At 38.4% G+C, this 16,606-nt stretch overlaps 1 protein-coding gene across 2 annotated transcripts; it reads right to left on the bottom strand.

Moving 5' to 3' along the window:
* Positions 1 to 2,068: 2,068 nt before the first annotated feature.
* si:dkeyp-120h9.1 (Y+L amino acid transporter 2-like) lies at positions 2,069 to 15,887 on the bottom strand. Of its 2 annotated transcripts, none has more exons than XM_067500515.1 (12): positions 15,758 to 15,887; positions 13,098 to 13,482; positions 11,917 to 12,092; positions 10,446 to 10,588; positions 7,713 to 7,838; positions 7,454 to 7,598; positions 7,199 to 7,322; positions 5,650 to 5,753; positions 5,457 to 5,553; positions 5,205 to 5,354; positions 4,138 to 4,321; positions 2,069 to 3,802 (listed from the first exon to the last, which is right to left on the bottom strand). In XM_067500515.1, exons 2-12 carry the CDS (start codon positions 13,224 to 13,226, stop codon positions 3,708 to 3,710), a joined length of 1,473 nt encoding a protein of 490 aa, XP_067356616.1. In that variant the 5' UTR covers positions 13,227 to 13,482; positions 15,758 to 15,887; the 3' UTR covers positions 2,069 to 3,707. The 2 variants fall into 2 exon arrangements, with proteins under 2 accessions (XP_067356616.1, XP_067356626.1); XM_067500525.1 differs by lacking the exon at positions 15,758 to 15,887 and adding an exon at positions 13,640 to 14,089.
* Positions 15,888 to 16,606: the final 719 nt, after the last annotated feature.

The raw sequence follows: 16,606 nt of genomic DNA, 5'->3' as shown, positions 1-16,606 counted from the left end.
AGGAAAGTGTAAATTATATGCAGCATGAAGAACATGAAGGACAAATTACGTAAGTCAACGCTTCATTAGGTAAGATGACAACACTGGGAGCATCTCAGGTTCTCAGCAGCACTTAGGCAATTAATGACAAACACTTGACACACAAAACAAGAGGACAGAGAAAAAAATAGTCTTAAGAAATTAAAGCGAAAATGTTTCAGCCTTGGTCACATACATGATATATGTGATATCAAACTTTTATCGATATCTTAATTCAATCTACGCTCATCGCTCCACTTACGGTTGAACTCCCTGTGGCAAGCATAAGGCCTCCAGGGCCTGTGTCGAATCCAGTTCAGCCGTCGAGGCATCTCCATGATGCCAGGCAGGTGCCAGCGTGCAACGGCCACTCGCCCATCAAAGAGAAGCACCCCAGGTCTTCAACCCATCCCCAGGACAGATTCTCCCTCCAGAGCATCAGCCTGGAGCTTTTAAACCTAATGTTCACTTCTCCTCTACTCCACAGAGATCGGTTATAGTAGCTGTGGTGGTGCTCTGCTTCACTTCTCCTCCCCTGCTTTATGTTTTATGCATGGATCAGTGGAACCCAATTCTATCGGTCCTGGGTAGGAACAGAATCATGCCTCTCCCTAGGAAGGAGCACCTATCAACAGGCAGCATCTGAGAGTGCAAAGCCTGGTGAAATGTGATGCCCCTGCACTGCAAGTCCCAGAGGAGGTGAAGTGGATGGATGGACAGGAGGTGAGGCTTGGCCAGCTACCTGAGGAGGCTGGGAGTTAGACAGCCACTTAAAGATACCATGGTCCGCTTGTGTGTGTGTGTGTGTGTGTGTGTGTGTGTCTGTGTGTGTCAAAAATAGAGTATGAAGTTTTCATTAATACACTGCAAAGTAATGAAGGGAGGCAGAAAAAAAACAAATAAAACTTAGTTTATCTGGGACTTTTTCAAAATGAACATTAACATTCTCAAAACAAAGTGATAATTTAAGTGAAAGATTATTTATATATAATCAATTAGTTGTATTTTAAAGACAATTTGCAGCTTCTTTTTAAACATTACAATAATTGCTATAAAAAGGTCTCTCTCCATCACAAACACACACACACACACACATTTAAAGGCATTAACGAACAGATTTCTCTTTGGTAGTTATTTTCAAAGCAAATGCCTTTGTATTTCTTGGTGCATTCTTCTGTATATAGGTTTTCAGGGAGTAAATGTGTTATTTATTTACATGACATGCTTATAGGTGCCATCAATTATTTTTATAAATCACAAACAAATTCAAAATATCTGATGAAAGTTTGATTAAAAGGTTATAAAAACCCAAAGTCCATGCAATGTGGGGGCTGCAAAAGAAGGTGTTTCAGTTTTAATTTAATGTAGGAAAAAAGTGAATGTGTATAGAACAAAATCCATCTCTTAATTTACCAAAGTAAGTTTTAGAAGCACACTGAACACAGACTGAAGTTTGACAACTTCATTGCAGTTTTTTAGCAAGTAATTCAACCAAATACAAATGTATCTGAACCCAAAAGAACAGATCATCAAGCTTCACAGGATTAAGTGCTGAGACATTGACCTCTAGTGACTATGTGCCAGTCACTGCAACCTCAGGCTTAAGACATTTGGTAGAGAACAGTAGATAAGAACAGTCAAACACACTTTTTGTACCTGTCTTTATTCAAATGAGATGCAAACAAGACTTCTCTTCACTCAATCTCTCACTGCAACATTGCTTTGTTCATGTCAATAACAATAAATAACTAGAGTGAACAAAGCAATAACCGTTTCACAAATACACAAACCCAACTCAACAAATGTGATATTTGGTACCCAACGAAATGTAAAATAACAACAGATTCAAGTCCTGGGTTTTCTGAGTATATAATAAGTTCATAATATGACGTTACACAGAAAAAGAAAAGAAAAATATTGTGTGTTTACTGCAGTTTTCCTATAAATATGCACACACACTGGCTTGATTGGCTTCACTGATGACTTTGATCCTAGAGAAAGCAACATTAAAAAAGTATCTGTGTGCTTCTGTTGGCTGGTGTTGTGGACATTTTTGTGTCAAGACACAAAAAATGGTTCAGTCTAAGGCCTGATCATTTCTAGCTGATTGTAACTAACCTCAACTAGAACATCTGGCTGGTGGAACAACTTCAACAAATGGAACAAAAAACAATGATGACCTGAAGAACTTTGGTGAACCATACAGTAATGCATCAATGTGACTGTGCTCAAACACAAAAACTGGTACAATATCAAAAATAGACAGGGCCATTCACAGACCACATTCACAGAAGGCACGTACAGTTTGTAAGGACCGAATTACAACACGAACACCCATGTTTAACAGTTTTTACTGTAGTTTAACAGCTGATAGAGACACTTTGCTACGGTCTCACTACTCTAGGAGCATAATGATGGTCCAACTTTCAGCCTTAAAGACATCTGGACTGTGAACCATATATAAATGATCCATGTTACTGATATATTTGAAAGGCAACAGCTCATTGAAAATCCCACCTGTGTCTCGCACTCTTACGTCTGTAGTGGGTAAATACAACATCAACAACATGAGCAATGTGTGCACAGACCGCATAGAAGAAAGATACAATCACAACATCACTTTAAAACTTGAAAATGACATTACTCTAACCAGCAAGTGTGACTAAAAACAGAGAACGGAGTGACAAATGACAGTAGCAAACATAAAAACCAACTTGAAAACAGACTCCTGAACAACACCTGGGAAAACCTTACAGCTTGTTCCTGGAAGTAAACAGTAGCTACCACTAGGAGGCACCGGAACTCAAATATAGCCCTGAAGATGCTACTAAAAGCGTTGGCTGAAAGAAGATCACTGAGGCAGAATAACCAGCAGGATACACTAGAATGGAATTATGATAGAAATCTAAGGCAATGGGCACATCACAATTGGCATCCTGCCAGAAATACCAGCACTTTTATGAACAACCTCTCTCTCTTTTTAAACCTGTAATAATCTTTAGGATTCTGAGGCCTAAACCCTTTGGCATCAGTTTAAAACGGTGGCTCTACTACTCATTTGGGGGGTCTGTGCAGTGGTTAAAGCAAAAAGTTTTTTTTGCTTTTTTCTTATAACTCACTGTGTAATTTTATTTTATTAAGGCCCCTAATACATTTTAAAGTGTTTGTTGAATTAGCCACCACTCCGTGACATTTCGAAAAGGTTTAAAAGGGTCAAATCTAACAAAAAATAAATGAACAAATCAAAAGCATTTCTGCTGAGTCCTCTCCCTCTGGATTGGGTTGTTATTTTTCTTGTGCTGTGGTGTCATGCTAAGGCTTTTGGTCAGCATTTTTGTGTGTGTGTGAGTTGAAGAGTATTCTATGTGGATTTATCAAAACTGCATCTTGTACCGGCATTTGAAAAATTGTTTGCGATAGTTAATGTGCAAAGTGTAGTTCATCGAAGGGTTTTGATGTAATTTCATTACTTTCAATTAAAATCCTGCTCCCTTATTTATATGGCTCATGAGTCAGAGAAAAAGAGGTGTTAAACTGGAACATTCAGCTTCTCTATACCTCTTTTTGAAAATGAATTAATCCTTACTCATCCAAATCTCGGTTGTCTGCAGCGTAATTTTCTTCCTTCCTTCATTTATCCCCTTCAAATCTTTCTACACAGTACTTTACTACAGTCCTTTTTTGCTCCATCATTTGATCTTTTCAGGGTCTATGTTGTCCAGATCAATATCAGGCGAGGCCACACAACACATACACAGTTTCTGGGTGTACTGAGAGATCTTATCTGCAGAGAGAGAAAAAAGAAAGAAAAATCAATGCATGGACTCAAGAGTTCATCTTGGAAGCAGGAGAAAAAAATATCTGTGTTGCTGTATCAATGTTGCTTTGATATCTCTCTTTGTTTTACAATAAAACTATTTGACCACTAAATCCACAAGGTCAACACTATCAGCTATTATTAGTTGACAACAAGACGCTGCCATGTCTGAAGACACTTAGAAAGAGCATATTCTACGTTGGTAGTTACAGTGAGTTTTACAACCCTCCTAAAACAACAGTGACTAATATCCTCACACTGCCACTGCTACGACATGCACAGCATTATTTGAAGCTTCTTACTGAGCATTTCGCTGAGGAAGGCTGGTCTCGAGCTGCGTGGCAAGTAGATGCAAAAGTAGTAGACGGGTGCACCGGACAATGCCACAGCGATTCCCACCAGAGAGTTGATTGTGTCGCTGTAGAGGGGCACCACAACCAGGAATATACTGCACAGGCAGTAGACAATCGGGAAGAACAAAGACAGCTGCAGGGGTAGGGGAGAAACAAAGTAAAGAAGATTCAAACTCAAAACAATTATAGTAACAAACACAAATATCAGTTTTTATGATTTGATTACAGCTCTAATAGTTTTAAATGGTTATGCAGCTCATTTACTTTTATGGTCACTAACAGAACCATATAAACATTGTTATCAGATTCAAAATGTCATGGACTCTTATTGCTGTCATGACTATGAACTAGGCTTATGAGTGAGCTACTGTTGACGGGTAAACACATGTAAATAAAGGTCCAGAAGACGAACAGCATCTTTTTCTTCTGTTGTTACTGTTTATAGTTCCCCATTCACGCACAGTGTCCAAAGAGGCCTGTGGGCCGTGCACGAAATTTATTGTAGTGTGAAAAATTACACTACACCTTCAGCCAGGCTTAAGTGAACCAGACAAAAAATGTTCACATTGCTCCTCTTGTTTTAAGGCCATAGCTACCAAGCCTGGAGCTCATGCTTTTCAGCTGGCACACACTCAACGATGCCTGAAACTCTAAATAGCTAAAAGCACCTTCATATACACAGTTCATGTTATGTTATGGTTTGGATATGGCAAACAATGATACAAAAATCCCTCCACAAACTACAGTTTGTTTCCACCGACACAGCTCGCGTGTGATTCAATCGCAATAGTTATGTGTCAACAAAAAAATATGGATCTCCACTGCAACTAAAACATTTAAACCATCAAATGTTCACTGCATCACTACAGCTACTAGTCTGAACATGATTCATGACAGGAGTGACATTATTCTGAACATGAGTCTCCACATGGTCAAACACACTGATATAAAAGCAAGCAAGTCAACCTAAAAAGCTGATTCTCCTGAAAATGCACGCTGACATTCCTGCCGCATACCTTAACAGGCCGGTGTAGATCAGGAGCTTTGAAACGAAGGTAGATCTGGCTGGCTATTGACAGACCGATGAACAACCAGTAGTTAAAACTGAAGTAGTTGATCAACCGGAAAACATCAGGCACAATTAGGTAGAACAGAGACATGGCACCCTGTGAAGTAAAGACCAATCACACACACAAACAGAAAGTTTAACACATATTAAGGAAACAGTTTCTTTTCAAAACCCACTGTATGATAGACTTGATACTAACATTGAAAAGCAGGGCAGGAATTGGAGTGTAACGCTCAATGTGGATCATGCACAGGACATTAGGTAGGTGGCCTTCTCTGGAACCAACGAAAAACAACCTGTGGGGGGAAACAAATGTTGCAAGTGTGAAAAATAAAAATCATTATTTTTTGTAGAATACTGAGTAAAATAGGTAGGTAACTCAGAATACTAACCTGGAGGCAGCAATGATGGAGGAGTTGAGGCCTCCATAGCAGGAAATGGCGACAGACAGAGGGATGAGCCAGCGAGCCCAACCCAGCACTGCATCTGCAAATGTCTGAACAAACATTCAACAGTGTTTACCGTCACAGTCAAGGAGCTAGCAACCAATGTTTGCAGATACATCAGGCTGATGTCTTGCCAAAATTAACAGGGCACATTAAATACTAAGTAGACTTTCAGTTTCGGCTCTATCTGTGCTCATGCTGATCACTGAAGTTGTTGAATTATAAAGTAAAAGCTTAAAGCATTATAATTCAAATTAAAGCACTGCTTACTTCCTGTGTTAAAAAAAATGGCTGGTATTTATTTGGTGTAACAGAATCATGAAATAGAAATGAAATGAAATAAAAATTCATAAATTCTGGACTTTAAATCGATCAAAGCAAATAAGGAAGCCACACTCAACACACCCAACTGTCTTTTTTCTTATGGTGAGACTCTGTTCTATAAAACAAGTAGTTTCACACACACGCACACACACACACAAAAGCAGTAGTATAATTTGGAACAACTACTTCCTTATATCTTTCAGGACATCTCCAACTTCTGCTTTTATTCTGCTACAGTTATGATAGGAGACAATTTACACAACAAACTCAACAAAATGCAGCAGCAAGGACACTGTAATATACCTGCAGATGGTAGGTATGCATAAAGTATACATGGAGATGTGCTTCTTCTAATGAAGAATCTTCATAATTTTTAAATAAAGAACAACAACAACAACATGATGTTGTTAAATACACCGCTTATACAATTGAACTCTATCTTCAGACATGACATGGTTTCATAGTTTGATGAGTGCTGTTAGGCTGTCTACATGAAACACAGTTTAAGCTGGGCCTGTTGGGTAAAAGAACAGAGTAAGTGCTACAAGCACAACTCATGTAGGTAACCACACAATTTCACACAAGAAGAAGCCCAAACTCAAAGAACCTCCTTCTTAAGATTCCTTCTTAACAAGAACACACAAGTCACAAAAAAAACCCCATATATTTAATTTTATCTCTTCTCTGCTCAATTTAAGGACAGCACAGAGCTATTTGCTTGCTGGCAGCTGGAACATTAGCAAATCATTAAACAGACTACTCTAAAAACGTAATTGACAACAAGCCGGAGTACAACTGTTCTGCCTCCACTGCACTAATCACATCCTGAACATCCCTCTGTTCCTGTGTGGGGCGCTAACCTCTTTAGCTATAGGAGGTTCCTGTCATCATCTCGACTCCTATAGTAACAGATAACCAAAAGGGAGAACCGAACCAGATACTACTGCCAGTGGCTGCCAGCCAGTCTGAAAGAGAGGACAGCAGACGACAGGAAGGAAAAAATCAAAGTCTACTGCCCCTTTGAGGCCGAGCAGATGCTGTCAATTTGTAGAAGTCATGTTGGTGTATTAATATGGACATTAGTATGCACATGGTCAGACTGCTGGATGAATTCTAGTTTATTTGCTGCACAGGGAGACTGAATGAAGTTGATGACCATTGAGACACTTACCACTGCAACAGCATCACTGCTGAGAACTTGGTCTGCATCCATGACTGTGTAATAAGCAACATTAGTCAAGATGTAGATCACCGTGACAATGGGCATGGAAATACCAATGGACAAGGGCAAATTCCTAAACAGGAAAATAAGAAAAGGGGTTAAAAGGTTGAAGTTTGAAAAAGTTGAGTGAGATCTGGGCTCGACATCTTGTGACATTTAGGATTTAAGCAATTCTTGATTTAGAGTTTGTAAGTTTCTTCTTACCTCTCTGGATTTTTTAGCTCTTCTGTAATAAAGTTGAGTGTATCCCAACCAGAGTAGGAGTACAGGGCTGAATAAAGGGCCAAGGCCATGTCACCACTGTTCAACTTAGAGCCTTTAAATGAGTCCTCAAAGTTCTGGTCAAAGCCTACAGAAACAAAGGGTTGGTACTGTACATTAACACAGTTGAATGAATGGCAGTATCTAAACACTTTAAGCAAAGTTTATAAAACTTCATCCATGAGATTCTAGGATGTCCTACCTTGTGCCAACTTCACCAGACCGGTAATGATGATGACGATAAGTGCTAAGACCTTGGCTACGGTGGAGATTACCTGAAGAATAGCACCCCATTTTACTTTCATACAGTTTACAGTAGTCAGCAGACCTGATAGAGAAAAAGAGTAAAAAAAGAAATAAAAGAAATTAACCAAGGAAAATGCAACATCAATTCCTTTTCGCTATAATGTACAAACAAAATTTAATGAGGATGAGAGCTGTTGAATATTTGATATACTGAAATAGAAGCAGTGCAGTAAGTATAAAAAAAAAAAAAAAACATTAACCAATCTGAAGATTTATGCATGTGTTGAATTCAGTGTGTTTATATACTGGTAACAGTCAAATTTCTCAAGTAAGTTCATCTTTACAATGTTATCACCTTTGATAGAAAGGATTAGGCTCTGCACCTTTGTATTGCTGTGGAGCATCTTAAGCCAAACGAACATATAAAAAGGCATTTAGACAGCATATCTGAATGAATTTAAAAACAAGAGTGAGCTTTTCATGTGATGTCAAAAAAAAAAAACAGAGGTGTGGCACATAAAAAGCTTTCAACAAGAAAGACCTGTTATTCATCCGTTTAAAAATTGACGGGATGTTTCTCGGGATGATAGTTCGTAGTCCCCTATCCTAGTATTAAATTGGACCTACAGTATCATGTAGTGTCTCTGGTGCACCCAGTAAGTAACCAGATATCTTAGTTAGGCTCAAATGATGCATCCCCTATTATCTAATGGCAGAAATAGTCAAACAAATAATCTTTTTCCTCAACATAATATTTTATGCAAAATTAAGCAGTTAAATAATCCCTTCATAAGAAATGTATTTAATTTCACAAATGTAAGAAGTCATATGTGAACACGTTCTAGAAATGTCACCATGTGCTCTGGGTCAAAGCTCCTTTAAAATGGTCTGAGGTAAAATGGAAAACTGTTCTGTGGTCAAATGAATCAACATTTGAAATTGTTTGTGGAAACCATGGACATTGTGTCCCATGGACTAAAGAGGAAAGGGACCATCCAGCTTGTTTTTAGCAGATATTTCAACAGCCTGCATTAGTGCCTATGGCGTGGGCAGCTTTCACTTGAAAGTCACCATCAATGCTGAAAAGTACATACAGTTTTTAGAGCAATATATACCCTCATCCAGACAACGTCTCTTTTAGGGAAGGTCGTCAACAAGACTATGCTAAACAACATGCAGCATCCACCACAACAGGATGTCATCGCAGGAGAAGAGTTCGGGTGCTAAACTGGCCTGCCTGCAGTCCAGAGCTTTCACCAATAGAAAACATTTGGTGTATTATAAAACAAAAACTCCAGCAACAAAAGGCCCAGGACTGTGAAACAGCTAGAATGCTGCATCAGACAAGAATGGGACAACAATCCTCTCCTAATACTCTAGCAACTGGTCTTCTCACTCCCAGATATTTACAGACAGTTGTTAAAAGAGGGGATGCTACACAATAATAAACGTGGCCCTTTTCAAGTTTTTTTGGGATGTGTTGCTGCAATCAAATTTAAAATGAGCTAATATTTTCCAGGAAATGTTAAAATGTCTCAGTTTTAACATCTGAGAATTTGTCTATGTTCTGTTGTGAATAAAATATGGGATGAGATTTGCAAATCATTCTGTTTTTATGCAAGCTTTACACATAAGGAAAATGTTTTGAAATGGGTTGTAAAATAATAAACATTAAATTAGTCCAACATTTGCAAAACTTTTTTTGGACCAAACTGAACATGTAAACATGGTAAGTAACAGCACCAAGCCTGCTAATCTAAGGTGTTACATCGAGCCTGAGAACTGAAAGAAGCAGTTCCACCCTCAAAATAACTAGCAGGCACCATGTGAGTCTTGTAGAGTCACAGAAATCCTTTCTCCTTGATAGATGTCTGTAAAAGACTTGACACACAATCGTGTCTAAACAAACCAAACAGGTTTGAGATTATATTGAATGTAGATAGCTCCAATTGTTCTTAAATGCCCTTTCTTTAAGAGCATCACAAAGCCATTCATTAAGCACAGCAGCCTACAGGCAGAATTAAGAGGCACTCAAAGGGTATAAAGTGTGGTTACACATTTAGCCTTCTAAATGCAATGTAACCAAAAAAATTGAATCAGCAGCTATGTTTCGCTAAACTCCCTGAGCCTCAACAACATAATTAAATGTATGTTATGTGGTCCAACGTGCCAGCACAGTGTTTCTGCATTTCCTTTCAGTTGTCGTAAGAGCTTCTCTAACTCTCACACTCTGCTACTGATCTCACAGCCTTTGTACAAAGTGGATATGGATTTCAAATACAGCTCTTCCTAAATAAAACTTTCACTATAAGCAGCATTGTGCAGGTTCAGGATGAAAGACAATGACTAAACATTATGGCATGTAAATCAGCTTGTGTCCAATAATAAATAATAAACAGGTCAGTTAAAAGTTTTATGATAAATGGGGCCACTCACTCTCAATATTAAAAAGCCTGCTGAAAACAGAACTCTTCCAGAGAACATCCTATGAACTCAAAAAATATAACCTAAAAAAAAAACAATCCTATCTGTGAGTGATGATTACAAAAGCTGTTGTATTGCATTGATATAACGCACTGCAGTCCTTACTCTCCTTTCTGCTTTAACAGCTCCACAGTTATGCCCCTATCACTACGGACATGATAAACACTGCAGCATATCAGTATGTTTAGTACAGGGAGAACCTTACATATGATGGCAGCAGCGATGAGGCGGACGGCGTAGTAAGGGGCCGAACACGTAGGGTAGAAGGGCTGGACCAGATAGGTGGAGAAAGTCAGGGCTATCACTGCTTGACAGGCTGGCTCTACTATCAACAATGATGTCCACAATCTATAGAGGAAATGGGATACATTCTTCAGTTTAACTGATAAACAAAAGTTACATTTTAGTAAAATGACAATACTGCTGAACACTGCATCCATCCATATCACAAGAAATTAACTGCAAAAGATAAAAAGGTCAATGATATCTGTTTGATGGGCTAGAAAAGAACAACCTGTTGTGTAAAGTTCTGACTTTTAACACTGTGTTTTTTGGGGAGAATTTTTTAATAGAAAAGTAAATAAAACTTCTACACTATAAATACTCATTTGGGAATTCTGTGTAATCAGTAAATGCTCTTTCATTATATTAGGGGTCACCAACCTTTTTGAAAGTGAGAGCTACTTCTTGCGTACTGATTAATGCGAAGGGCTACCAGTTTAATACGCACTTTTGAAATAACAAATTTGCTCAATTTACCGTTAATTATAGGTTAATATTAATAATTAATTAACTGAATGATATTCATCTATGTGAAGACACGGATCATGTTAATGATTTCTCACAATAACTTTCAAATGTGATTTAAAAAAGAATAGCAACAAAAAAATTAGATGCAGCTTAATGGTAAATGACGCTATGGTGAGCTATTTTTAGTACAGGCCTGTGGGCTACTCACGTGGTTCTTGCAGGCTACCTGGTGCCTATGGGCACCATGTTGGTGACCCATGCCTTATATAAACATCTAGGTTTTGCATTTTCTAGCAAATTCAACTCAAATGTTTTAGTCCTTTTGTCACGACTTTAAGCAAAAGTTTTTCTGAGTGGAAGTTTTGAAGAAACAATATAGAGTTATATAAAATAATTTGTATTCCATTTCTATTCATTCATTCACCCGATAAATAAAACAAAACAAATATTGTCAGATTTCCAAACATGCATTATTAGAATGATTAGACTCTCAAACGGTGTTCTTTTATGTAGTTTTAAGAAAGAAAAGAAAACATGGTAAAAAATTAGCTGCGGGCCCTTAAATCATGATTGTTAATTTTCATTATAAATGAAAATTAACATAATTTTCATTTATTATGAAAATTATGTAAAACATGAAGAAGGTTAGTGTTGAATTTAGTCTCTACCATTATTTATTGTTATTACCATTATCTTATTGTTTAATCACTGAGAGGAGCTTAACATGACGGTTTGTATAGACTCTGCTACAATGTGGCTCAGACAGGAACAACTTCATCACGTTAGCTGCAGAACTATGGTTCATTATTTCAGAGTTAACTCTTCAAATGGACTGACACAATGTAAAGCGTGCTTAAAACAAGTCTAAAGTTTAAACAATTACTGTCCACTCAGCTGAAAATGACAAAAATAAAACAATTACATACCGAATAAAAGCCAAAAAGCCTCCGAATGCTTCCAGGATGTAGGCATAGGAGGCTCCAGATTTACGGATTGTGGTGCCCAGCTCAGCATAGCACAATGCTCCAAATACAGAAAATACCCCTCCGATGGCCCACACTACCAGGGACAGGCCAAATGAGCCCGTGTACTGAAGAACTCCCTGCAGGAGGAGAGCAGAGGACAAGTGTACTGTAAATACGCCATAAATACTGCATTTACATATATTATCACAATGATGTACAGTATATCACATAGACTGACATAACATGTCAGTATTTTCCTACTTCTGGTTTAGCGCTTTCAGACCTTTCTGAGCCGAGGACATATACAAAGGCAATGACATGCAGTTAGTCTCTGAGAGCATGAGCAGTGCGAATAGGATGGGTCTGTCCTTATAAATGCAAATTAGGTAAATGTAGAATTTACATAATAAGTGAAAGTGCAGTGTGTACTGCAGTGCTGCAGCAAACACCATGGTCTTCAATTTAGCAGGGACATAGCCTCAGGAAAGAGGCTCTTGAGGCTGCTGGAGTGGAAGTGAAGGCTTCTGTAGCGTCTGCTAGATGGGAAAAGGGTGAATAGTCAACGTTTATCAGGAAGCCGCAGGTAAATGCCTGGTAAATGATCTCAAAGGAGGACAGCTGTGCACCTGTGATCTGTTTTCACCACCCATTAGATGATACACCTAATGTTACACTGATAAGAAGTTCACCAGTATTTAGAGCACAGGTGAGGTTTCTTTAAGTTGCATAGTTGGTAGAGGAGCTGTTTCTTTTTAACTAAAGCCTGAATAGTTGCAAGATCCTTTGAGATGTGGACACCAAGGGGCTTGAAATTGGTCATACACACTGCTAGATGGGAAGGCGGCTCCTAATTCAATTAACCTGTTTGGTGCACATCAATTTTCAACAGCTTTTTTAGGCAGGTGTGGAAGCTGTAACTTGAACTCTGGCGCAAAACAAACCACAGCACCAGGAGTGGCAATCTGATACAACAATGAACTGATAGTCAACTGTAAAATAGAAAATTTGTTTCTAAAAGAGCAATAAACACTTGTTTCCGATTTAATAGTGTCTGAATAAAGTTTAACAATCCAAACCAAAAGATCAAAAAATAGTTTAGGACAACCTATCAGGAAAAATAAATACAAAGCAGTGCCTCTTACCTTGGGTGAGACAAAAATGCCAGAGCCGATCATATTTCCCACGATGAGACAAACTCCGTGGAGGAGGGAAATCTCCTGCTTCAGCCGCACACCGCTGCCCTGAGACGCTGAGTCTACCTCAGCAACCATTGTGACGGATTTACAGCCTTGAGCTTTAACTCAGCAGGTAACAGGGAAGTGACAGTGGAGTGATAAATAGGACAGAATGTTTCCCAGCAGAAACCGAGGTGAGATAAAGGGAAGGAACAAGAAAATACTACACACAATGAAACAGAGAGGTGTGGAGCAAGTAAAAGAAAAAAGCAGCTAGGAGTGTCTATGGACAGCGAACTCTGCCTCAAACATCCATTGTTGTATCAAAGGAGAACATCCCCGTCGAGATAATCTGTAAAGAAAACAGGGACACGCAGTCTCACAGCAGTGCCTAACGCATCTCAGCATCAAGTACAAATGAGTGATTCTGGTTCAGTGCATCATTGGTATACACCCCTACGTCATCTAATAGGGAAAACAGAGTTACAGAAAATGAGTAAGTGAATTACCTTATGATGCGGAGATGCGTTAAAACATCAGTAATTCGCTGATTACTTAATCCTTTGATCCTTACTTGATCCTTTTTTTAACCATTGCTATAATGAATGGTGTTATTAAACCCATACCGCAACAAGCATGCTCATTTAAAAGAGGTGGAATATGTTGGAAAACAATGCAATGATCACAAGATCGAAGAAAACTAGAAATAGACGAGCTGATACTAAAGAGGACTTTAAAATGTCATCATATCAAGCTGCCCTGCAGCAGTGAGCTGATCTCCACAACTGACCAAACACGTCTTTCTTGCTAAACAGCAGAGTGAATACTGTAAAGTAGTCTGAAAAATGCTGCCTGAAAAGAAATCTTTAGAGGATTGTAAATATTACAAACAGCAAAACATTACATTTTTGAATTGAACAATTACAAATCAACAGTAAACTTTGAAATAAAACGTTTGCTTTTCAAATCAATATCTTTTAAAAGAAAGCGAAGTTAACTTTATGATCTATTTTTTATTAAGTAGAAACAGGTACATTTGAAAAATTTGAGTAATTCTTTTTTTTTTTTAAATAAGAGTTTTATTATTTGGATAACAAAAAATACACGGGCACAAATGTAAGCCGAGTGTGAAATATTAGATTGCTTTTCTGTGTTTCTGTGTTTCTGTGGTGTTTTTGGCAGCTGATGACCAATGCTAAGCACGAGGGACTTGCAGAGTATTAGGTTAGGCATTAACAAAACAAAGACATGCCATTCAACATGGTGAAAAACACGAATGATCCTTTTTATATTAAGCTGGCACACAAATGCTGACCTAACCTGAATATCTGCCTTTATTTTTGAGGACAAATTCAATTTTCTGTGCCTTGGATGATACCAGTCTTGCACGGATCTCTGGAAAGCTGTTCTATTGTTCTTCACCTGTTTCTTCTTACCTGCTGGTTTATAGACGGGTTTTGTTGCTCTACATTTCCTTTGAAATATACGAAAGCGGTTTTGCTGGATTCAAATCAGGCCACTGTTTTTTTATTAATTTTCTTCTCTGTAAGCTTTCTCCTGCCAAATGTCGTGACACGGAGAGTCATAAATTTATTTAGTATTTGGGTTTCCAAACTTGCATTTGTTAAGAATTTACTGTTTCAACTCTCCTGCCCCCTTTCCCCCCCATACTGGCACACGGCCATCTCCGTGACACATGGCAGGTTTTATAGATGCACTGTTTATATTTTTTAGATCATAAACCACTGTATTAATTGTGACTTTTAAACTAAACAGGCCATCCTGACTGAACTAAAAGTTTAACTTAATCTTTGTTGATTAAAAAATTTGAATTATAATATTAATTATCTTTATGTTAGCAACTAGATCCTAAGACTTAAGCCTAACTGTGCGGTTAATGTGGTATTAGATGTAGTAATGGAGATTTTTTCTGAATACAAGTACCCAATAGTGGTATTGGAACATCCCTAATAATAAATAACATTTAAGGTGTTTTCATGTATTTTGCCATATTCGAATTTTGTAGCTTTTGTAGCAGTTTATTATACCCTAAAATATTTTTTAATTTGAGTTTAAAACATTTCAAACAATTATGTAAATGGGCCACCAAATAAAGAGAATTCTACATTCGCTTCGGGTGGTTACAACACACGTGGAACGTGGGAACGATGAGGTCACCGTGCGTCGCTACGTTTGGGACAGAAAAGGTTTAACATTGCGCTGATTAACCTTCGCTAAATGTCAGCGTGTTCACAGTAGCTGCGGCTCTTCCGCCAAAATGTTTAGCGCTGAGTAGCTTCGTTAGCTCTGGCCTGATACACTCACCCAGCGGAGGATAATACCGGGAGGATGAGCTCGGGTCGTAAAGGTGACATCAGCTCACTAATATTATTTACAAAGTACCACAGGTCCCCATACAAACAGCGCCCATCTAAAAAGTCGCCGCTGGCGTCTCTGCCGGCCGCTGTGGAGCTTCAGAACTAGCTCACCATCTGCTACCACGCGCATGATGTTCCACATGTACAAGCTAACATCCCTGGTCCGTGACTGATACCATGACGTCCCACAGACCGTCAAAGTGTAGGCTAAGGCGTGTATAAACACGAAGTAAAAAAGACAAAGGTTACCCTTTAGGTGTCTTCTTTTTTCCAGTGGAGGAAGCAGCAACACGTGCCGTGTTTTACATCTGTGCCACTAACTTTAGCAAAGTCTCCACATCTGCAACTAGCCCCTCCTCATGAAACCGCCACTATCGATGGCACCTCCCACAGCCACTTATACATCATGGTTTAAAGGACAGCGACTGCAACGTGGTTTTAATCACCTTAGCAGGAACATCTGGACACCCACCGTAACATCAGCAGTGACTTATTGTGGAGGTGGTAGGAGTACATGTACTCAATAAGCTACTCAAGTAAAAGAGCAATTTGCAGGTACAGGTACAAGTCTAAAAGAGTCCACTTCACTACAGGTACAAGTACCACTTCATATTTGAAGTATGCAACTGCTTTTAGGAAATTACATTATCTGCGCATCAATCAGATTTTCTGAAAAACGGTGTTAAGAAAACAAACTATTTTTAACACTATTAAAATTGATGCTGTTAATAAAATGATGTCTGGTCCAGATTTGAACTTCATCATAAGAAATTCTGCAAAAATCTAAAATAAAAGTTTAATTCATGTTCAAGAAGTAAAAAAAACCCAGAATATTCATGACTTTTTTCTCTTTTTTGAAATTGAGCTTAATAAAACCCAGCATGAGGGCGGCACACCAGTGAAGCAACCATTTTAAAGGAGTAAAACAGGTACAAAAAAAACAGACGGTAACTGCTCCAACCAGCAACATATCTGTACATCTCTCTTTGAGTCATCCGCTGGCAAGAAAAAGTTTGTAAACACACACTTCTGTATTTATACTATCCTTTCTTTTTTGGTATTCAATTAGATAAGGCCAGCTGACCTGAGTCTCCTATG

This window comes from Channa argus, chromosome 1 (assembly GCF_033026475.1).
Source record: "Channa argus isolate prfri chromosome 1, Channa argus male v1.0, whole genome shotgun sequence".
Classification (NCBI taxonomy): Eukaryota; Metazoa; Chordata; class Actinopteri; order Anabantiformes; family Channidae; genus Channa; species Channa argus.
The sequence above is the reverse complement of the archived record's forward strand: the minus strand, read 5'-3'. Positions and strand labels throughout refer to the sequence as shown.

Excerpts from the sequence above, each read along its gene's own strand:
- si:dkeyp-120h9.1 (XM_067500515.1), bottom strand. The coding sequence starts at position 13,226 with ATGGTTGCTGAGGTAGACTCAGCGTCTCAGGGCAGCGGTGTGCGGCTG. Across the intron at positions 7,323-7,453 it reads GAGCTAAAAAATCCAGAGAG|GAATTTGCCCTTGTCCATTG; the intron begins GTAAGAAGAAAC and ends TTTCCTGTTTAG. Across the intron at positions 4,322-5,204 it reads ATCTACACCGGCCTGTTAAG|CTGTCTTTGTTCTTCCCGAT; the intron begins GTATGCGGCAGG and ends CTACCCCTGCAG.